The 24,682-nt window shown below is 39.5% G+C and overlaps 1 protein-coding gene across 1 annotated transcript in view; it reads left to right on the top strand.

Moving 5' to 3' along the window:
• Window positions 1-24,682, top strand: part of SLC2A13 (solute carrier family 2 member 13) — a 527,099-nt gene that overhangs the window by 330,141 nt on the left and 172,276 nt on the right. Inside the window, exon 5 of the mRNA XM_086399920.1 lies at window positions 24,289-24,452. Within this exon, the coding sequence (XP_086256046.1) occupies window positions 24,289-24,452 (164 nt within the window). The remainder of the gene's footprint in view (window positions 1-24,288; window positions 24,453-24,682) is intronic.

The following is a 24,682-nucleotide window of genomic DNA, read 5'->3' on the forward strand; positions in this document are numbered from 1 at the left end:
AATTTGATCTCTGGTTCCTCTGCCTTCCTAAAATCAATTTGAACATCTCGAAGTTCTCAGTTTACGCTGTTGAAGCCTAGCTTGAGAATTTTCAGCATTATTTTGCTCGCGTGTGAGATAAGTGCAATTGTGTGGTAGTTTGAACATCCTTTGACATTCTCTTCTTTGGGATTGGATTGAACACTGACATTTTCCAGTCCTGTGACCCCTGCTGAGTTTTCCGAATTTGCTGGCATGTTGAGTGCAGCACTTTCGCAACATCATCTTTTAGGATTTGAAATAGCTTAACTGGAATTCCACCACCTCCACTAGCTTTGTTTGTAGTGATGTTTCCTAAGGCCCACTTGACTTCTCACTCCAAGATGTCTGGCTCTAGGTCAGTGATCACACCATTGTGGTTATCTGGGTCATTATGATCTTTTTTGTATAGTTTTTCTGTGTATTTATGTTACCTCTTCTTAATATCTGCTTCTGTTAGGTCCATACCATTTCTGTCCTTAATTGTGCCCATCTTTGCATGAAATATTCCCTTGGTTTCTCTAATTTTCTTGAAGAGGTGTCTAGTTTCTTGCATTCTCTTGTTTACCTTTATTTCTTTGCATTCACTTAGGAAGGCTTTCCTTAAGATATCTCTCCTTGCTATTCTTTGGAACTTTGCATTCAGGTGGGTATATCTTTGCTTTTCTCCTTTGCCTTTCACTTTTCTTCTTTTCTCAGCTATTTGTAAGGCTTACTCAGATAGCCATTTTGCCTTTTTGCATTTCTTTTTCTTGCAGATGGTTTTGATCACCACCTCATATACATTGTAATGAACCTTGGTCCTTAGTTCTTCAGGCACTCAGTCTATCAGTTCTAATCCTTTGGTTATTTGTCACTTCCACTGTATAATTGTAAGGGATTTAAGTCATAACTTAATGGCTTGGTAGTTTTCCCTACTTTCTTCAGTTTATGATGAAAGCATAAGGATTTGGCAATAAGTAGTTCATGATCTGAGTCACAGTCAGCTACTGGTCTTGTTTTTGCTCACTCCATCTTTGACTGCAAAGAATATAATCAGTCTGATTTCGGTATTGACCAAAACTAGTCATGTGTAGTCACCTCTTCTATTGTTGGAGTCATCCCTTGTTTTGTTGAAGTTTGTTTTATGCATCTTCAAAATTAGATCTGAAAAAGTACTTTTGAAATTTTGAGACTCTCAGTAATTTGGTTGACCAATATTTTTCTGTTACCATTTGTTTTTAAGAACATGTATGTAAGAAAATATATCATTTACATGAAAAAAAAATTTTTAATTAATTTAGATTATTAATAATCCCATTTTTCAGAGATGACATTTCACTTTTTATGTTTTGTGTATATACTTTAACTTATAGACTTAACATCATGCCATATATATGCATTTGTAAGTTTTTTACTTAGTAGTAGAAGTGTTACTATTTTCCATTTTATTACTTATCATTTTAGTGTTTTTAATAGTTTTATAGAATTATTTTATGTGACTAGGCTATAGTTTGTTTAACCAGTCTCATAATGTAAAGTATCAATGTTACAGTCTTCTGGTGCTGCTGTAGAAACACCATAGATTTACTAACAGGAAAATACCACAAATGTATTATCTTAAATCCTCTGTGTCAGAAATCTGACAGAGGTCTCATTGGGCTGAGATCAAGATGTCAACAACTCTGCATTCCATTCTTGAATGTGTAGGGAAGAATTCATTTAATTGCCTGTTCAGCTTCAGAAGGCAATCCTTGATTCACGCACCCTCCCATCTAACACCCAGAAATCCATCTTCAAAGCCAACAGTGGAGAGTTGGGTCCTCACATGGCATCACTTGACCTCCTTTTTAGTCACAACTCTCTCTAACGCTTTTCTGCCTCCCTGTTTCACTTTAAAATGCTTGTAATTATGTTGGACCCACCTGAATAATCCACTAGCATTTCCTGGCCTCAAGGTCAACTGATTAGTAACCTTAATTACATCTGCAACCTTAATATTCCTTTACTATGTAAAGTAACATTTTCACAGATTCTGGTCATTAGGAGGTAGACATCTTTGAAAGGCCATTACTCTGCTAGCTACAATGTGGTTTTAATTTTTTTTCAGTTTTATAAATAAGGTATTATATTTATTGTTTTTTAGTCGCTAAGTTATAATACTTCGTTGTTGTTTAGTAACCAATTCACGTCTGACTCTTTTGCAACCCCATGGACTATAGCCTGCCAAGTTCCTCTGTCCATAGGATTTTCCAGGCAAGAAGACTGGAGTGGGTTGCCGTTTCCTTCTCCCAGAGATCTTCTCTACCCAGGGATCGAACCCATGCCTCCTACACTGGCAGGCAGATTCTTTAATGACTGAGCCACTTAGAAATAATAATGATGCTTTAATGAACTTCATGAATTTTCAATTATATCTTTTTTTTTTAAAGTAAACAGACGGCCAACATATTCCTATAAATTGAATCAGATTCTCCTTACTTGACTCAATATTTTATATACTGTTAATTGCTTTATTTAGTACTAAAAAAATGATACAGACATATATTACTTAATACTGGTTTCTGGGATTATTTTATAGAGTGTAGAGTTTCTATTCACATGTAGCAATTTTAATTAACTTAATAATGAAGTATAAAATATTATTGGCCAGAGACAAGTTGGAAGTGTAAATAAAGATATGAATAATTATTTATTTTTAATTGAAATAATTATATGGGATAATAAAAACAATAATGGCTTAGAACTTAAAGTAATATATATTTACCACTAAAGCATAAACTCTGCCTAAACTCACTTCAAGTGTATAATTCACACTAATAATTATAGAATCACCTGTTAGAGAGGAAGCATATAATTCTATTAATGCATGTTAAAATATCTCATTTGATATAAAAATGTATAAAAATTATCAGTACTTTAAATCTTTAGAGAAATATATAGCAATCTGAGAAAATATGATAATTTAGAAATACATAATGAAAATTTAGCAAGAAAATGAGACTGAAGGTAAATTTGGGGATTTGAATTGGTGATAAATAAGCAGTCAGATGTGTATGATCTGCAAAATTATAGCCTAATAAACTTTAAAATGAATAGGATGATATGACAACATAAACCAACTCTAGTTTGCTTATATCAATTTTAAAAATGAGAGCAATCCCTTCATCTAATTTGAATTATTTCTAAAATCACAGTATGACAGGTAACATTTTAAGTTACATTGTTCAATATTGGGAAAGTTTTCATTTGTGCTTTTGAAAAGTAAACACTTTGAACTATTCAGAGAGAAATAGTTAAGTGTTTATGGTTATTTGAAATCCTGAAATAATTTTAGTTGTTTTTATTATTTTATATAAGCAGGTCATAACTGAATGAATCAGATTAGAGCTATATGAGTCAGAATATAAAGCCAAGTCCCACCACTAGTAGTATAAAACTTTGATTACTTTTTAAGTATTCCATATAGAAGAAATACTGTCTATATTCGAAGTGTCCTCTATATTGAATTTCTTTGTCTGTTATGCCACTGTGGACATCACATTAAAAAAGTGATCATGAAAAGTTAGTTCAGTGCTAAGTCACTTCAGTCGTGTCCGACTCTGTGTGACTCCTTAGACGGCAGCCCACCAGGCTCCCCCGTCCCTGGGATTCTCCAGGCAAGAACACTGGAGTGGGTTGCCATTTCCTCCTCCAATGCATGAAAGTGAAAAGAGAAAGTGAAGTCACTCAGTTGTGTCTGACTCTTAGCGACCCCATGGATTGCAGCCTACCAGGCTCCTCCGTCCATGGGATTTTCCAGGCAAGAGTACTGGAGTGGGGGTGCCATTGCCTTCTCTGAGCTAGTTCAGTACCCTCTTGCAATTCTGTTTTGTGTGATAAAGGAAAAGTGAAAGTGAACTTGCTTAGTCGTGTCCCACTCTTTGTGAGCCCATGGACTGTAGCCTACCAAGTTCCTCCGTCCATGGGAGTTTCCAGGCAAGAATACTGGAGTGGGTTGCCATTTCCTTCTCCAGGAGATCTTCCCAAACCAGGGATTGAACCCAGGTCTCCCGCATTGTAGGTAAGCGCTTTACCGTCTGAGCCACCAGGGAAGTCTGTGTGATAAAGGGGAAATATTAAAAAATGTGGTAAATTTTACTAACTTACTGTCAATAATTGTAAGGCTGTCACAAAGTTGTATGTTTTAAGTGAAAAACCTATTATATAATTCTTCAATACATTAGCCTTTTCCCCATAAACTAGATAAGCCACAGAACTTGGGAGATTTGAGGTAGCCAACTACTTTTCCAGCATCACATGAATTCTCCAGGAGTTGCCCAATTCAGTCCAAATCAATTCATTATTTGATGTCTGCCAGATCATTTGCATAGAATTTCTGAACAATCCGTTTTGTAAACAAAGCTGAGAATGCACCTGTGATTTTGGGTACACAGTAAGGGCAAAATCATTTGCTGGAGTGTGCTGAAATTAGAAGGAAGAGAGATCACTGCTCTGTTCACACCACGCCTTTCTGGCTATTGCCGTATTTTAATCTATAAGGGGAAGGAGAAACAGAGAGGGGCCTCTTGGAGTGACAAGAATAAGCACATATTTCTTGGCTCCAGGTTCATGCAGTTCATACTGTCACTTTTGTCCTTCCTTGCCAAGAAGAAAAAACTTATAGAGATTAAAAGAAAAAAAAGATGCAGGCGGTCCTAATATGGTGGAGGAATAGGACGGGGAGATCACTTTCTCCCCCACAAATTCATCAAAAGAACAATTGAACGCTGAGGAAATTCTACAAAACAACTTCTGAACACTGGCAGAGGACACCAGGCACCCAGAAAGGCAGCTCATTCTCTTTGAAAAGAATGCTGTATGAATGGGGAAGTCTTGAGGCTATTGTAAAAATAAGACTGAAACCAGAGGCTGGAGGCTTAAATCCAAAACTTGAGAACATCAGAAAACTGTCTCCAGGGAATATTAATCAACAAAAGCTCATCCAAAAGCCTCCATACCTACACTGAAACCAAGCTCCACCCAAGAGCAAACAAGTTTCAGAGCAAGACATACCAAGCTAATTCTCTAAAAACAGAGGAACATAACCGTGAGCATTAAAATATAGACAGCCAAAAGTCACACCAAGCCCTTCAGTTCAGTTCAGTTGCTCAGTCGTGTCCGACTCTTTGCGACCCCATGAATTGCAGCACACCAGGCCTCCCTGTCCATCACCAACTCCCGGAGTTCACTCAGACTCACATCCATCGAATCAGTGATGCCATCCAGCCATCTCATCCTCTATCGTCCCCTTCTCCTCCTTCCCCCAATCCCTCCCAGCATCAGAGTCTTTTCCAATGAGTCAACTCTTCACATGAGGTGGCCAAAGTACTGGAGTTTCAGCTTCAGCATCATTCCCCTCCAAAGAAACCCCAGGGCTGCTCTCCTTCAGAATGGACGGGTTGGATCTCTTTGCAGTCCAAGGGACTCTCAAGAGTCTTCTCCAACACCACAGTTCAAAATCATCAATTCTTCGGCACTCAGACACCTCAAAACTCACTACTGGACACTTCATTGCACTCCAGAGAGAAGAGATCTAGCTTCACCCACCAGAACACTGACGCAAACTTCCCTAACAAGGAAACCTTGACAAAGCACTCGTCCAAGCCGACCCACATGGAAGAACTTCCACAATAAAGAGGAACCCAAACCTTCCAAAATACAGAAAGGCCACCCAAAACACAGCAATCTAAACAAAATGAAAAGGCAGAGAAATATTCAGCAGGTAAAGGAACAATATAAATGCCCACCAAACAAAGAGGAGGAGATAGAGAGTCTACCTGAAAAAGAATTCAGAATAATGACAGTAAAAATGATCCAAAATCTTGAAAACAAAATGGAGTTACAGATAAATAGCCTGGAGACAAGGACTGAGAAGATGCAAGAAATGTTTAACAAGGACCTGCTGCCACTGTCGCTTCAGTCGTGTCCAACTCTGTGTGACCCCATAGATGGCAGCCCACCAGGCTCCTTCATCTCTGGAATTCTCCAGGCAAGAACACAGGAGTGGGTTGCCATTTCCATCTCCAATGCATGAAAGTGAAAAGTGAAAGTGAAGTCACTCAATCATGTCCGACTCTTCCTGACCCCATGGACTGCAGCCTACCAGGCTCCTCCATACATGGGATTTTCCAGTCAAGAATACCGGAGTGGGTTGCCATTGCCTTCTCCATAACAAGGACCTAGAAGAAATAAAAAAGTCAATCAATAATGAATAATGCAATAACTGAGATCAAAAACACTCTGGAGGGAACCAACAGTAGAATACCTGAGGTAGAAGATAGGATAAGTGAAGTGGAAGATAGAATGGTGTAAATAAATGAAACAGAGAGGAAAAAAAAATTAAAAGAAATGAGGACAACATCAGAGACCTCTGGGACAATGTCAAACTCCCCAACATTCGAATCATAGGAGCCCCAGAAGAAGAAGACAAAAAGAAAGGCCATGAGAAAATACTTGAGGAGATGATGGTTGAAAACTTCCCCAAAATGGGGAAGGAAATAGCCACCCAAGTCCAAGAAACCCAGAGAGTCCCAAACAGGATAAACCCAAGACAAAACACCCCAAGACCCATATTAATCAAATTAATGAAGATCAAAGACAAAGAACAAATATTAAAAGCAGCAAGGGAAAAACAGCAAATAACACACGGGGATTCCCATAAGGATAACAGCTGATCTTTCAATAGAAACTCTTCAGACTAGGAGGGAATGGCAAGAGAGGTGATGAAAGAGAAAAACCTACAATCCAGATTATTCTACCCAGCAAGGATCTCATTCAAATATGAAGGACAAATCAAAAGCTTTACAGACAAGCAAATGCTGAGATAACTTAGCACCACCAAACCAGCTCCCCAACAAAAGCTAAAGGATCTTCTCTAGACAGGAAACATGAAAAGGGTGTATAAACTTGAACCCAAAACAACAAAGCAAATGGCAGTGGGATCATACTTATCAATAATTACCTTAAATGTAAATGGATTGAATGCCCCAACCAAAAGACAAAGACTGGCTGAATGGATACAAAAACAAGACGCCTATGTATACTGTCTACAAGAGACCCACCTCAAAACAAGGGACACATACAGACTGAAAGTGAAGGGCTGGAAAAAGATATTTCACGCAAACAGAGACCAAAAGAAAGCAGGAGTAGCAATACTCAGATAAAATAGACTTTGAAATAAAGGCCATGAAAAGAGACAAAGAAGGACACTACATAATGAACAAAGGGTCAATCCAAGAAGATGATATAACAATTATAAATATATATGCACCCAACATAGGAGTACTGCAATATATAAGGCAAATGCTAACAAATATGAAAGGGGAAATTAACAGTAACATAATAATAGTGGGAGACTTTTAATACCCCACTCACACCTATGGATAGATCAACTAAACAGAAAATTAGCAAGGAAACACAAACTTTAAATGATACAATGGACCAGTTAGACCTAATTGATATCTATAGGACATTTCATCCCAAAACAATGAATTTCACCTTTTCCTCAAGTGCACATGGAACCTTCTCCAGGATAGATCACATCCTGGGCCATAAATCTAGCCTTGGTAAATTCAAAAAAATTGAACTCATTCCAAGTATCTTTTCTGATTAGAATGCAGTAAGATTAGATGTCAACTACAGAAAAAAAAAAAAATTAAAAATTTCAACATATGGAGGCTGTACAACATGCTTCCAAATAACCAACAAATCACAGAAGAAATAAAAAAAGAAATCAAAATATACATAAAAATGAATGAAAATGAAAACACAACCCGAAACCTATGGGACTCAGTAAAAGCAGTGCTAAGGGGAAGGTTCATAGCAATACAAGCTTACCTCAAGAAACAAGAGAAAAGTCAAATAAATAACCTAACTCTACACCTAAAGCAATGAGCAAAGGAAGAAATGAAGAACCCCAAGGTTAGTAGAAGGAAAGAAATCATAAAAATTAGGGCAGAAATAAATGAAAAAGAAACAAAGGATACCATAGCAAAAATCAACAAAGCGGAAAGCTGGTTCTTTGAGAAGATAAATAGACAAACCATTAGCCAGACTCATCAAGAAAAAAAGGGAGAAGAATCAAATCAACAAAATTAGAAATGAAAATGGAGAAATCACAGCAGACAGCACAGAAATACAAAGGATCATGAGACTGCTGCTGCTGCTACTGCTGCTGCTAAGTCGCTTCAGTCGTGCCCAACTCAGTGCGACCCCATAGACAGCAGCCCACCAGTCTCCACCACCCCTGGGATTCTCCAGGCAAGAACACTGGAGTGGGTTGCCATTTCCTTCTCTAATTCATGAAAGTGAAAAGTGAAAGTGAAGTCGTGTCCAACTCTTCACGACCCCATAGACTGCAGCCTACCAGGCTCCTCCGTCCATGGGATTTTCCAGGCAACAGTACTGGAGTGGGTTGCCATTGCCTTCTCCGAACTATCAGCAACTACATACCAATAAAATGGACAACTTGGAAGAAATGCACCAATTCTTAGAAAAGTATAACTTTGCAAAAGTGAACCAGGAAGAAATAGAAAATCTTAAGACCCAGCACAAGCATGGAAATCAAAACTGTAATCAGAAATCTTCCAGCAAACAAAGGCCCAGAACCAGATGGCTTCACAGCTGAATTCTACCAAAAATTTAGAGAAGAGCTAACACCTATCCTACTCAAATGCTTCCAGAAAGTTGCAGAGGAAGGTAAACTTCCTAACTTATTCTATGAGGCCACCATCACCCTAATACCAAAACCTGACAAAGATGCCACAAAAAAAGAAAACTACAGGCCAATATCACTGATGAACATAGATGCAAAAATCCTTAACAATATTCTAGCAAACAGAATCCAACAGCATATTAAAAAGATCATATACCATGACCAAGTGGGCTTTATCCAAGGGATGCAAGGATTCTTTAATATCTGCAAATCAATCAATGTGATACACCACATTAACAAATTACAAGATAAAATCCATGTGATTATCTCAATAGATGCAGAGAAAGCCTTTGACAAAATTCAACATCCATTTATGATAAAAAACCCTCCAGAAAGCAGGCATAGAAGGAACATACCTCAAAATAATAAAAGCCATATATGATAAACCCACAGCAAACATTATCCTTAATGGTGAAAAATTGAAAGCATTTCCCCTAAAGTCAGGAACAAGACAAGGGTGCCCACTCTCACCACTACTATTCAACATAGTTTTGGAAATTTTAGCTGCAGCAATCAGAGAAGGAAAAAAAAAAAAAAGAAAGAAAGAATCCAAATTGGAAAAGAAGAAGTAAAACTCTCACTGTTTGCAGATGACATGATCCTCTATATAGAAAACCCAAAGACTCCACCAGATAATTGCTAGAGCTAATCAATGAATATAGTAAAGATGCAGGATATAAAATTAACATGCAGAAATCCCTTGTATTCCTATACACTAACAATGAGAAAACATTCTCACTGAAAGAGAAATTAAGGAAACAATTCCATTCACCATTGCAACAAAAAATAATAAAATACTTAGGAATAAATCTACCTAAAGAAACAAAAGACCTATATATAGAAAACTATAAAACACTGATGAATGAAATCAAAGATGACACAGATAGATGGAGAAATATACCATGTTCATGGACTGGAAGAATTTTCACTATATTGATAGTGAAAATGAGAATGCCATGGCTCTCATTTAGGAGCCCTACATGGACATAGATAGACAGGGACTTCACAGAGGAGTGATCTTAGGCCTTGGGAGGCTGCTGGGCCAGTGCGGGTGAGTGGGGTGTGCATGCCTTACGCTCTGCCTGCTCCCACCCTTCCCCTGCCTCCCTGCTGCTCCACCTGCCCTGGGTCTTCAGGTACAGGCTAGGTGGGAGGAGAATCTAGAAGCTCTTGGCCCCTGAGTTCTGAGGCCCCAGATCATTGGGGTGCCTCAGTTCTCTCAAGATCACCATGATGAGGATAGGGGTGCTGTGTCCAGCCTTAGTTCAGAACCCTGGGGCCCTGGCCCACCTAGAGCTAAAGGGACTTTTAAAAACATCTCTGTCTGAGCTCCCACCTGGTCTCTTGACTGTCAATCGTGGCATGGGGAGGGAGATGTGGGCCCCCTCCCCCAATCTGTGAGCCGAGCTTGCCCTGGCCTTTGGACCCAGGCAAAGGCTTCTGAGCCCCTGGGCAGGGGTGGGGGATACCACAGAATGCTTCTTTCCCCCAGGCCTGCCCATCTGTCACTCCCTTCCTCCCTCCCTTGTTTTCCTTTAGCTCCTCTGGTTCTGTTTGCTCATTGGCTGCTGTGTTCATTCCAGGGGTTTCCCCCAGAAGTGGTGGTGGTGGTGGTGGTGGGGGGGGAGCTCTGTCCTTCAACCCCTGGAGCACAGGGTGAAAATGAGTATACTACCCAAAGCAATCCAATCTATAGACTCAATGCAATCCCCATCAAGCTACCAACGGTATTTTCAGAGAACTAGAACAAATAATTTCACAATTTGTATGGAAATACAAAAAACCTTAAATAGCCAAAGCAATCTTGAGAAAGAAGAATGGAACTGGAGGAATCAATCTGCCTGACTTCAGACTATACTACAAAGCTACAGTCACCAAGACAGTATGGTACAGGCACAAAGACAGAAATATAGATCAATGGAACAAAATAGAAAGCCCAGAGATAAATCCATGCACCTATGGATACCTTATCTTTGACAAAGTGAAAACTGAAGTCGCTCAGTCGTGTCTGACTCATTGCGACCCCATGGACTGTAGCCCACCAGGCTCTTCTGTCCATGGGATTTTCCAGGCAAGATTACTGGAGTGGGTTGCCATTTCCTTCTCCAGGGTATCTTCCCGACCCAGGGATTGAACCCAGGTCTCCTGCATTGCAGGCAGATCCTTTAACCTCTGAGCCATCAGGGAAGCCACAATCTCTTTAACAAGTGATGCTGGGAAATCTGGCCATCCACGTGTAAAAGAATGAAATTAGAACACTTCCTAACACCATACACAAGAATAAACTCAAAATGGATTAAAGATCTAAACGTAAGATCAGAAACTATAAAACTCCTAGAGGAACACATAGGCAAAACACTCTGACATAAATCACAGCAACATGCTCTATGACCCACCTCCCAGAGTAATGGAAATAAAAGCAAAAATAAACAAATGGGACCTAATTAAACTTAAAAGATTTTGTACAACGAAGGAAACTATAAGCAAGGTGAAAAGACAGCCTTCAGAATGGGAGAAAATAATAGCAAATGAAGCAACTGACAAACAACTAATCTCAAAAATATACAAACAGCTCCTGCAACTCAATTCCAGAAAAATTAAAAACTCAATCAAAAAATGGGCCAAAGAACTAAACAGACATTTCTCCAAAGAAAACATATAGATGACTAACAAACACATGAAAAGATGCTCAACATCACTCATTACCAGAGAAATGCAAATCAAAACCACAATGAGGTACCATCTCACACCAGTCAGAATGGCTGTTATCCAAAAGACTACAAACAATAAATGCTGGAGAGGGTGCAGAGAAAAGGGAACCCTCTTACACTGTTAGTGGGAATGCAAACTGGTACAGCCACTATGGAGAACAGTTTGGAGCTTCCTTAAAAAACTGGAAATTTGCCATCAGACCCAGAAATCCCATTGCTGGGCATACACACCGAGGAAACCAGAATTGAAAGAGACACATGTACCCCAATGTTCATCGCAGCACTGTTTACAATAGCCAGGACATGGAAACAACATAGATGTCTATCGTCAGATGAATGGGTAAGAAAGATGTGGTACATATACACAATGGAATATTACTCAGCTATTTAAAAGAATGCATTTGAATCAGTTCTAATGAGGTGGATGGAACTGGAGCCTATTATACAGAGTGAAGTAAATCAGAAAGAAAAACACCAATACAGTATATTAACACATATATATTAACATTCAACAAAGGTCATGGCATCTGGTCCCATCACTTCCTGGAAGTGATTTGGAGTCCAAGAATATAAAATCTGTCATTCTTGGACTCCAAATCACTGCAGATGGTGACTGCAGCCATGAAATTAAAAGACGCTTGCTCCTTGGAAGAAAAGCTATGACCAACCTAGACAGCGTGTTAAAAAGCAGAGACATCACTTTGCCCACAAAGGTCCATGTAGTCAAGGCTATGGTTTTTCTAGTAGTCATGTATGAAAGTGAGACTTGGACCATAAAAAAAAGCTGAGCACCATAGAGAGGACTCTTGAGAGTCCCTTGGACTGCAAGAAGATCAAATGAGTCACTCCTAAAGGAAATCAATCTTGAATATTCATTGGAAAGACTGATGCTGAAGCTGAAGCTCCAATACTTTGGCCACCTGATGTGAAGAGCCCACTCACTGGAAAAGACCCTGATGCTGGGAACGATTGAAGGCAGGAGGAGAAGGGGAGGACAGAGAATGAGATGGTTAGATGGCATCAGTAACTCAATAGACGTGAATTTGAGCAAGCTCTGGGAGATGGTAAAGGATAGGGAAGCCTGGTGTGCTGCAATCCATGGGGTCGTAAAGAGTCAGACACAACTTAGCAACTGAACCATAACAACAAAGAAAAAATTGATTATAATAATGGTTTGGGGAGTAAGTTTTCAAAGCAGTGTCAGTATCACCTGGAAACTTCTTAGAAATTCAAATTCTTGGTCTTAGACCTACTGCATCAGAAATTCAGAGTAGGATCCAGCAATTTGTGTTTTAATGGGTTTTCCAGGTCATTCTGTAGTACACCAATAAATAAGAATTAATCATTTAGGAAATATACACTACTTAAAACTGTAAGTACAGTTATAAGAAAGGAGGAAAAATGGGTGATGATGGATAACTTAAAAGAGATAGAGTATATGATTTAAAGTCTCCACTGCTGCTGCTGCTGCTAAGTCGCTTCAGTCGTGTCCGACTCTGTGCCACCCCAGAGACAGCAGCCCATCAGGCTCTGCCGTCCCTGGGATTCTCCAGGCAAGAACACTGGAGTGGGTTGCCATTTCCTTCTCTAATTCATGAAAGTGAAAAGTGAAAGTGAAGTCGTGTCCGACTCTTAACGACCCCATGGACTGCAGCCCACCAGACTTCTCCATCCATGGGATTTTCCAGGCAAGAGTACTGGAGTGGGGTGCCATTGCCTTCTCCGAAAGTCTCCACAAGAGTGAATAATTTTGTGAGCGGAGGAATTAAAGTAATCGAGTTGTGACCAGGCAGTGCACATCAGCAACTAGGATAACTGAAGGATTTTGGAAGTGAATCAGCAGAGACCAGGTATTTTATGGGTGGACCATGTTGATGCCGAAAATGGGGAAGATCTATACAGTCAGGAAAAATAAGACCTGGAGCTGAATGTGGCTCAGATCATCAGCCCCTTATTGCAGAATTCATGTTTCAGTTGAAAAAAGTAGGGAAAATCACTAGGCCATTGACTGAGACCTAAATCAAATCCCTTATGATTATACAGTGGAGGTGACTAATAGATTCAAGGAATTAGATCTGATAGACAGAGTGCCTGAAGAACTAGGGACAGAGGTTTGTAACATTGTACAGGAGGCCATGATCTAAACCATCTCCAAGAAAAAGAAATGCAAGGATGCAAAATGGGTGTCTGAGGAGGCTTTACAAATAGCTGAGGAAAGAAGAGATGCAAAAGGCAAGGTTGAAAGGGAGAGTGGTCACAAACTGAATGCAGAGTGTCAGAGAATGGCAGGGAGAGAAAAGAAGGCCTTCTTAAATGAAAAATGCAATAAAGTAGAAGAAAACAATAGAATGGGAAAGACTAGAGATCTCTTCAAGAAAATTGGAAATATCAAAGGAACATTTCATGCAAGGATGGGCACAATAAAGGACAGAAACAGTATGGAACTAACAGAAGAATAAGAAATGAAGAAGAGGTAGCAATAATGCACAGAAGAACTATACAAACAATATCTTAATGACCCGGATAACCACAATGGTGTGGTCACTCACCTAGAGCCAGACATCCTGGAGTGTGAAGTCAAGTGGCCTTCACAGGTCTTAGGAGGCATTACTGCAAACAAACCTATTGCAGGTAATGGAATTCCAGCTGAGCTATTTCAAATTCTACAAGATGATGCTGTTAAAGTGCTGCACTCAATATGTCAGCAAATTCAGAAAACTCAGCAGTGGCCACAGGACTGGAAGAAATCAGTTTTCTTTCCAATCCCAAAGAAGGGCAGTGCCACAGAATGTTCAAACTGCCATACAGTTGCCCTCATTTCACGTGCTAGTGAGATTATGCTCAAAAATCCTTCAAGCTAGGCTTCAGCAGTATGAGAACTCTGGATATACAGGCTGGTTTTAAAAGTGTCAGAGGACTAGAGATCAAATTGGCTATGTTTATTGGATCATAGAGAAAGCAATGGGGTTCCAGAAAAACACCTGCTTCATTGACTATGACTGTCAAGACTAAGCCTTTGACTATGTAGATCACAACACTGGAAAATTCTTAAAAGAGATGGGAATTCCAAACCACCTTACCTGTCTCCTGAGGTAAGGTGTATGTCGGTCAAGAAGCAACAGTTAGCAACAGACATGAAACAACAGACTGGTTCAAAATTGGGAAAGGAGTATATGCAGAGTATATCATGCAAAATGCCAGGATGGATGAATCACAAGCTGGAGTCAAGATAGTTGGGAGAAATAGCAACAATCTCAAATATGCAGATTATACCACTTTAATGGGAGAAACTGAAGAGAAACTAAAGAGCCTCTTGATGAAGATGAAAGAGGAGAGTGAAAAAGCTGGCTTAAAACTTAACTGTCATAAAACTAAGATCATGGCAATTGACCCCATCCCTTCATGGCAAATAGAAGGAGAAAAATTGGAAGCAAGGACAGATTTTATTTTCTTGGTCTCTAAAATCACTGCGGACAGTGACTGCAGCCATGAAATTAAAAGACACTTGCTCCTTAGAAGGAAAGCTATGACAAACCTAGACAGTGTATTAAAAAGCCAAGACATCACTTTTCTGACAATGGTCCATTAAGTCAAAGCTATGATTTTTCCAGTAGTCATGTCAGATGTGAGAGCTGGACCATAGAGCAGGCTAAATGCCAAGGAATTGAGGCTTTTAAATTGTAGTGTTGGAGAAGACTCATGACAGTCCCTTAGACAGCAAGGATATCAAACCAGTCAATCCTAAAAGAAATCAATCCTGAATATTCATTGGAAAGTCTGATACTGAAGCTGAGGCTTCTATACTATGGCCAGGAGATGCGAAGAGCCAACTCATTGGAAAAGACCCTGATGCTGGGAATGACTGAAGGCAAAAAGAGAAGAGGGCAGCAGAGGATGAGATTGTTGAATAGCATCACCATCTGAAAGGACATGAATTTGATGAATATGAGCAAGCTCTGAGAGATAATGAAGGACAGAGAAGTCAGGTGTGCTGTAGTCTTTGGAGTAACTAAAGTTGGAGATGACTTAGTGACCAAAGGACAACAGCATGTTGACAATTCTCTTACCAAGAATCATGACACAGATGTAAGAGTAGAGAAGATATTTTGAGGAAAACACTAAAACTGCCATTGAAAGAGAAGTGAGCAGAAAGTAGACCAAGAATTTAAAAAGGAGAGTTAAGGATGCTTTAGTTCATTTATTTCCCTCACCATCCTCTGCCCATCCTCAGGTCTGAGGAAAAGACAGCCTAGACTCTAGATCCAAGGTATTAGAAGGTGGTACTCTTGTGACTGAAACTCCAATACTTTGGCCACCTCATGCAAAGAGTTGACTTATTGGAAAAGACCCTGATGCTGGGAGGGATTGGGGGCAGGAGAAGAAAGGGATAACAGAGGATGAGATGGCTGGATGGCATCACTGACTCGATGCACATGAGTTTGAGTGAACGCCAGGAGTTGGTGATGGACAGGGAGGCCTGGCGTGCTGTGATTCATGGCATCTCAAAGACTCAGACACGACTGAGCTACTGAACTGAACTGAACTGAACTCTTTTAAGTAGATTAGTTAACAAGGCACAGGGAAAGAGTGTGAGAGGGCTGGGATGACAGGAAAATTGAGGCAAATTATTAATCTACAGTTTAATATGAAAGTAAATAAGCAAGTATATAGGTGACCTAGAAGTCTTGGATTCCTGCTTGTTATGAAATAAGTAAGGTTGTGAGATATGGTGAGGAAAGGTGGAAGCCGTCTTAACTGACATGATGAAGATTGGCTCTATTTCAGTTCAGTTCAGTTCAGTCCCTCAGTCGTGTCCGACTCTTTGCGACCTCATGAATTGCAGCACACCAGGCCTCCCTGTCCATCACCAACTCCCGGAGTTCACTCAAACTCACGTCCATCGAGTCGGTGATGCCATCCAGCCATCTCATCCTCTGTCATCCCTTTCTTCTCCTGCCCCCAATCCCTCCCAGCATCAGAATCTTTTCCAATGAGTCAACTCTTCACATGAGGTGGCCAAAGTACTGGAGTTTCAGCTTTAGCATCAGTCCTTCCAATGAACACCCAGGACTGATCTCCTTTAGGATGGACTGGTTGGATCTCCTTGTTGTCCAAGGGACTCTCAAGAGTCTTCTCCAGCACCATGGTTCAAAAGCATCAATTCTTCAGTGCTCAGCTTTCTTCATAGTCCAACTCTCACATTGATACATGACCACTGGAAAAACATAGCCTTGACTAGACGGACCTTTGTTGGCAAGTAATGTCTCTGCTTTTGAATATGGCTCTTGTTTCGTTAACTGAAAAAGACAGTTATGAGGAAATATGTATATATATCTTCAACATTTTTTAGTTGTACATTAATTCATCACATCTACTGCTTGTACTTCCACATTGTTTTTCTTGCATAAACCACTCAATATTGTCATCTCTGAATTCTAGACTTAGTTTCTCAAATAGAACAAGAACTGAAAGACACTTGAGAAGAGCCCTAAGGGCAGAATCTTTTTAAAATTTTACACTGTATCCCCCAGTTTTTTAATGGTAGTGTTGCCCACAATTTTTTTAAAGTACTTTGCCTTTATTGACTTTTTAAAAGTATAAATGTTAATATAATGCATCTTCTATTTTGTTGATTTAGGTATTATTTCATTAAATTGGATAAACAGGTTGGAACAAACACATCTGATTTGATTCAACAGTTGAATTGTATGGGCTTACCTGGTAGCTCAGATGGTAAAGAATCCACCTGCAATGCAGGAGACCTGGGCTTGATCCCTGGGTCGTGAAGATCCCCTGGAGAAGAAAATAGCAACCCACTCCAGTATTCTTGCCTGAAGAATCCCATGAACAGACCATGGGGTCATCTAGAGTTGAACACAACTGAGCAAATAACACTTATTTACAATTCAACAAATGGGAAATATGAGCCTGCATGAAGTCCTGAATGTTCAGTCTCGTGTGGGCATATATTATGTAGAGAGAATTTATAGGTTAATCTGGTAAATTGAGAACCTACTTCTTGCTGTTAAATTAACTATACTAGCAATAGTGAAAGTGACAGGTTATGGCTTTCAGAAGCTGAAAAAAAAAATAACTTTTCCAGAAATTCCTAGGAAAGGCTTTGTTCAATAAAATCATAATATGCATGTTTTTTTCAGCATATGAGGTGCTCATGTTTATACTTTTAGTGCTAGTTAAAAGTCATTATTAGGCTGGATTGCCGTTACCAAAGCCTACATGTTTTCTAGAGCTATTTTTTTTTTTTTTTCAAATTTAAAATTCAAGACTGAAAGCTACCTTTCACATAATCTCTAAGATAATGATATACATATAATCTGGCTGTTACTGTTCTTTGACATCTAAGAGATTTGTGAAACTCATTTGTGTTCTCTGTGAGAACACACTGTTTTCAATCCTTTCATTTTCACCCTAAGGAAGAGATGGTGCATGTGAGAAAACCAAAGGTTAACCAGGAAATCTTTGAAGAAGGTGATAATTTGTTGGGTAGATATTATAAAATGATTTTGAAAAGAGAAGGCATCCCTTCTTTGAATCTAAAAAGGAAATAAAACCTTTTTCAGCTCATATTCTCTTATAAAGAAAACTGTTATGCTTTGTGCAAATTTAAACTGCTACATAAAGGCTCAGAGTAAGTTATCAGTTCAGCTCAGTTGCTCAGTCGTGTCTGACTGTAACCCCATGGACTACACCATGCCAGGCTTCCCTGTCCATCAGCAACTCCCAGAGCCTACTCAAACTCATATCCATCACATCGGTGGTGCCATCCAACCATCTCATCCTCTGTTGTCCCCTTATCCTCCTGCCTTTGATCTTTCCCAGCATCAGGGTCTTTTCCAATGAGTCACTTCTTTGCATCAGGTGGCCAAAGTATTGGAGTTTCTGCTTCAGCATCAGTCCTTCCAATGAATATTCAGGACTGATTTCCTTTGGTTCTGAATGACAGGTTGGGTCTCCTTGCAGTCCAAGGGACTCTCAAGAGTCTTCTCCAACACCACAGTTCAAAAGCATCCATTCTTCAGCATTCAGCTTTCTTTATAGTCCAGCTCTCACACCCATACTTAGTGGTAGGCTATTACATAAATGGTTGGCTGATAGCATCATTTATAAAACATTGGAATTCACACATTTTAAAATGTAAATTAAGTGTGTCATTTCATCAATACATGATCTGACTTTTGAAAACTAGGTTCCTGAATTGTTCTGACCTAGGTATGTCATCTCCTGCCCTTGAAAGGGTCCTGTAAAAAGAAATATAGCTATTGTATGAATTCTTCTGAAACTGATTATCCTTTAAGTAAATATTCTTACCTTCATTCCTCACCTTCTCATTCCAAGTGTTGGCCTTTTCCTTGTTTTACTGTTGATTAGCTCCTTTATGTAATAGAGTGAAAGTGAAAGTGAAGTCACTCAGTTGTGTCTGACTCTTTGCGACCCCATGGACTGTAGCCTACCAGGCTCCTCTGTCCATGGAATTTTCCAGGCAATAGTACTGGAGTGGATTGCCATTTCCCTCTCCAGGGGATCTTCCCAACCCAGGGATCAAACCCAGGTCTCCCGCATTGTAGACAGACGCTTTACTGTCTGAGCCACCAAGAAGTCCACTCCCAACATGTACATGTCATAAACAACCTGTGAATATTTCTCATTAATTGGCAAAGGGAAATTAAGGTTGTAGATCAAATTAAATCTGTTAATCGATTTCTCTTAAGATAAGGAGATTACCCTATTTATCTGGGTTGACCTAGTGTAATCACAGAGGTCTTTATATGCAGGGGAAGCAGAAAGGAGTCTCAGAGTAAAGGGACCTGAAAGGCACTGCATGCACCCACCTTTATGGGCTTTGAATCATGAGGAAGTGGAGTCCTCAAGCCACAGCATGTGGAAGATGTTAAACCAGCAAAGAAGTCTATTTCCCCTGGAGATTCTAGAAAGGATTACCCAGCTGACACCTTTGATTCTTTACACCCAATAAAATCTGTGTCAGATTTCTGACCTATAAACCTGTTAGGCAATAAATTTATGTTTATTTAAGCCAGTGTGATTGTAGTAATTTTTTATGGCAGCAATAAAATCTAATACATCTACCAGTGTTTGAGAATGGAAAATGAGGATGAAAACTCAAGACAGTCCATCCAAAGAAAGATTTAGTGTGGGTTAAAGTTGCAAGGCTTGCTGACAGGAAGATAAAAGACCCTCACGGAATTTCAGCCTTTGCTCTCAGTGTTTCACATTAATATAGAAAGTCTACAGGGTACTATATCTAATAAAAGGACCTGAAAAATACTTCAAACAATTTGCCCTTGTTCAGGTCCGCGTCTAGTCTGTACACTTGACTGTAGTTAGAGTGATCTTTTCATAAAACAAACTTAATTGTTTGTTGTTTCTCCTCACAGTCCATGTCATGGTTCTCCATTCCCTACAACCTGTGGCGGATTCATCTTGATATTTGGCAAAACTAATACAATTATGTAAAGTTTAAAAATAAAATAAAATTAAAAAAAAAAAAAAGAATAAAGGCCAAACATGGAGTGTAGCTCTCAAGGCCCCTCTATAACAAAAGGTTCTATTGAAGCCTTCTATCATACTTCTCTTTCCTTTGAACCTTATTATGTTCAGCCACGGTAACGTACTTTTGGTGTATGAATCCAGCATAGTATTTTGTACATTTTTCCTTCTTACATGTCATTTCTTTTACCACCAATGTCCTTCTAGATCATTGTATGTGCTGGCAAACCCCTGTGAATTCTTCAAAACTTAACTCAAACATTAAATTTTCTGGAAAATCAAGGAACTTTATAAAGGGAAATTATTTGGTCCATCCTTTAATGCCACATTATGATTTATATACCTTGCAATATCAAAATTATTTCTTTCCATGTCATTCTTTTATGGCAGCTTCTTTAGGGCAGCAACTGGATCTAATAATACATCTGTGAGAATTCAGTAACTCACATACATTAATAGTATGTCTTCAATATGTAATACTAGCTGAACAGTATGTTATCTGATCTGGCCAGCACACCACAGGGATGTCTTTTTTTTTAATGTGTTTATTTGAAGATAATTGCTTTACAGTATTGTGTTGGTTTCTACCAAACATCAACATGAATCAGCCATACAGAGATGTCTTTAAAAATGATGGTTTCTGATACCCAAGCCAGGTTTAAGTAACAGAAAAAAATCATTTAACACACCTAGGACACATTTTGCATTTTAAATAAAATACTGATACTCACTAACTTACTGTGTTTGATACAACTCCTATTTCTAGCCATTAATTTAATGCATGCAATTTCATGATTTTATTGTGTCAAAAATGAAAACAATGAAATACAGTTGTCCCTCTCTCAGTTATCCACAGGAGATTGGTTCAAGGACCCCCACAGATACTCAAATCAGCTGATCTTCATGTCCCTCACGTCCCATGAGTATACATATCAATAATTACCTTAAATGTACGTGGATTAAATGCACCAAACAAAAGACATAGATTGGCTGAATGAATACAAAATCAAGACCCATATATACACTATCTATAAGAGAACCACTTCAGATCCAGGGACACATAAAGACTGAAAGTTCAGTTCAGTTCAATTCAGTCGCTCAGTTGTGTCCAACTCTTTGCGACCCCATGAATCACAGCATGCCAGGCCTCCCTGTCCATCACCAACTCCCGGAGTTCACTCAGACTCACGTCCATCGAGTCAGTGATGCCATCCAGCCACCTCATCCTCTGTCGTCCCTGTCTCCTCCTGCCCCCAATCCCTCCCAGCATTAGAGTCTTTTCCAATGAGTCAACTCTTTGCATGAGGTGGCCAAAGTTCTGGAGTTTCAGCTTTAGCATCATTCCTTCCAAAGAAATCCCAGGGCTGATCTCCTTCAGAATGGACTGGTTGGATCTCCTTGCAGTCCAAGGGACTCTCAAGAGTCTTTTCCAACACCACAGTTCAAAAGCATCAATTCTTCAGCACTCAGCCTTCTTCACAGTCCAACTCTCACACCCATATATGACCACAGGAAAAACCATAGCCTTGACTAGACAGACCTTTGTTGGCAAAGTAATGTCTCTGCTTTTGAATATGCTATCTAGGTTGGTCATAACTTTCCTTCCAAGGAGTGAGTGCCTTTTAATTTCATGGCTGCAGTCACCATCTGCAGTGATTTTGGAGCCCAAAAAAATAAAAAGTCTGACACTATTTCCACTGTTTCCCCGACTATTTCCCATGAAGTGGTGGGACCAGATGCCATGATCTTCGTTTTCTGAATGTTGAGCTTTAAGCCAACTTTTTCACTCTCTACTTCCACTTTCATCAAGAGGCTTTAGGGGAGTGTAAAAAAGTATTCCATGCAAATGGAAGCCAAAAGAAAACTGGAATGGTACTACTCATATCAGACAAAATAGACTTTAAAATACAGACTATTCTAAGAGATAAGAAGGGATAATGCATAACAACCAAAGGATGGATCCAAAAAGGACATATAACAATTGTAAATATATTGTTTCTTGATGTTCAGTCATTAAGCCATGTCCCATTCTTGGCTATCCCACGGAGTGCAGCTTGCCAGGCTCCCCTGTCCTCCACTATCAAAATTTGCTCAAATCCATGTCCATTGAGTCGATGATACCGTCTAACCAGCTCATCCTCTGCCACCTGCTTCTCCTTTTAGCCTTCAATTGCTCCTAGCATCAGGATCTTTTCCAAGAGTCAGCTCTTCGCATCAGATGACCAGAGGATTGGAGCTTCAGCTTTAGCAACAGTCCTTCTGATGAATATTCAGGATTGATTGCTTTGATCTCCTTGCAGTCCACAGGACTCTCAAGAGTCTTCACTATCACCACTATTTGAAAGCATCAGTTCTTCAGTGCTCAACCTTCTTTATAGTCCAACTCTCACATCCATTCATGACTACTGGAAAAACCATACCTTTGACTATATGAACCTTTGTTGGTAAAGTGATATCTGCTTTTTAATACTCTGTCTAGGTTTGTCATAGCTTTCCTTCCAAGGAGCAAAGTGTCTTTTGATTTCTTGGTTCATTCACCATCTACAGTGATTTTTGGAGCCCAGGAAAAGAAAGTTTGTCAGTGCTTCCAATTTTTCCCTTCTATTTAGGGACCAGATGCCATAGTCTTCATTTTTTGAATTTTGAGTTTCAAACTAGCTCTTTGACTCACCTCTTTCACTTTCATCAAGAGGCTCTTTAGTTCCTCTTCACTTTCTGCCATTAGAGTGATATCATGTGCATGTCTCAGGTTGTTGCTATTTTCCCCAGCTATCTTGATTCCAGCTTGTGATTCTTCCAGCCTAAAGTCCATAAGATTGCAAAGAGTCAGACACAATCGAGCGACTAAGCACAGCACAGCACATGAAAACATTGACTACCATCCAGAAACTTTAGACTGTAACTATGGAAATATTTCCATTTATTGAATACATTGCTTAGATGCCCACTGTTGGATTTGGGTAAAGCTAACTTGTTTTGGAATGGCTTGAAAGCCAGTAAAAGGTGTATTTCAGAATGTATCTTCAGAATTTGAATTCTGTCACATTTCATAGATTATTTGCCAGGAATATTTTTGCTTCTTTTGTTTTAAGAGCCAATTCAAAGTAATCTGATATAGCTACTGATATTTTCGCCAGAAAAGAAATGTCCTGTGAGAAATCGATCATCTTAAACATACCAGATATATCTCCCATTGTGCATCAACAAGTTGGCATTATGATTTTTAGAGCCAATCTCCAGTGTATGGGCTTCCTTGGTGGCTCAGATGGTAAAGCATCTGCCTGCAGTGCAGAAGACCTGGGTTCGATCCCTGGGTCAGGAAGATCCCCTGGAGAAGGAAATGGCAACCCACTCCAGTCCTCTTGCCTGGAAAATTCCATGGACAGAGCAGCCTGGTAAGCTACAGTCCATGGGGTTGCAAAGAGTCAGACACAACTGAGCAACTTCACTTTCTTTCTGTTTCTTCAGTGTATTCATTTAGAACAAAATGAGTCTATGGGACCTAATCATGCAGATTGTGCTAGAGACTTACCAAAGAGCATCCCTTTTTAGGAACCACAAAGGCATTCTTTTCGTATATATCATGTAAGTTTCCCATCTCCTTAGTATACCAATCAGCCCATGTGCTCAATCATGTCTCACTCTTGGCAAACCCATGGACTGCAGCCTGCTGAGCTCCTCCGTCCATGGGACTTCCCAGGCAAGAATAGTGGAGTGCGTTGCCATTTCCTACATCAGGGGCTCTTCCCAACCCAGGGATCAAGCCTGCATGTCTCCTGTCTCCTGCCTTGCAGGCAGATTCTTTACCACTTACTGGATGCCAGATAACTTGATATATTCTTTCTTCTTGTGTCTTTCAAGAAATTCTAGTACTAGATTTTTACTTTCTTTAAGATTAAGATATGTAGCAGTTCTCTTTGTTCTTTTAAGTACATACATTTACAGTGTACAGTAACTTCTGATTGATTCCATGTATTTGGAGCTTCTCCTTGATAGTTTTAGTGAAACTACAGCTGTCACTGTCTCTAGGTGTGGAGTGCATGTAACTTTTAAAGGTTTTAGCCCTCTATTCACTTGCTTGAGTATCTCTTCTTAATGATACAAAGTTATAAATTTCATCTGGACATAGTCACTGAGTCACTGTATTGTGATCCTTTAAATGGTTTGCATGATTTCCATGTTAACTTGATATTATTTTTCAGTTCTTCCAGGTATGATTTAGTCAGATACTTTTCTATATGAATAACTGTGTTTCTTTGAATGACTAACAGCAACAACTGTTTTATTCTTGCCTCACAGGTACTACAGTGCAACCATTCTGCAGATGTCTGGTGTCGAAGATGATAGACTTGCAATATGGCTGGCTTCCATTACAGCCTTCACAAATTTCATTTTCACACTTGTGGGTGTCTGGCTTGTTGAGAAAGTGGGCCGCAGGAAACTTACATTTGGTAGTTTAGCAGGTAAGTGTTGAAGAATTCAGTTATAAACTTCTCTAATGATGACAAAATACAATACCATTACCACTTCTGATATAATTTTTGTAGCCATATAATAGAGTTTTTCTGTTCATATAATAGAGTTATAATAGAGGTCAAGAACAATAGTTAGAACTGGACATGGAACAACAGACTGGTTCCACATCAGGAAAGGAGTATGTCAAGGCTGTATATGGTCACCCTGCTTATTTAAC

Source organism: Bos grunniens, chromosome 5 (genome assembly GCF_055505025.1).
Source record: "Bos grunniens cultivar Pamir isolate PY7600 chromosome 5, Bosgru_T2T1.0, whole genome shotgun sequence".
Classification (NCBI taxonomy): Eukaryota; Metazoa; Chordata; class Mammalia; order Artiodactyla; family Bovidae; genus Bos; species Bos grunniens.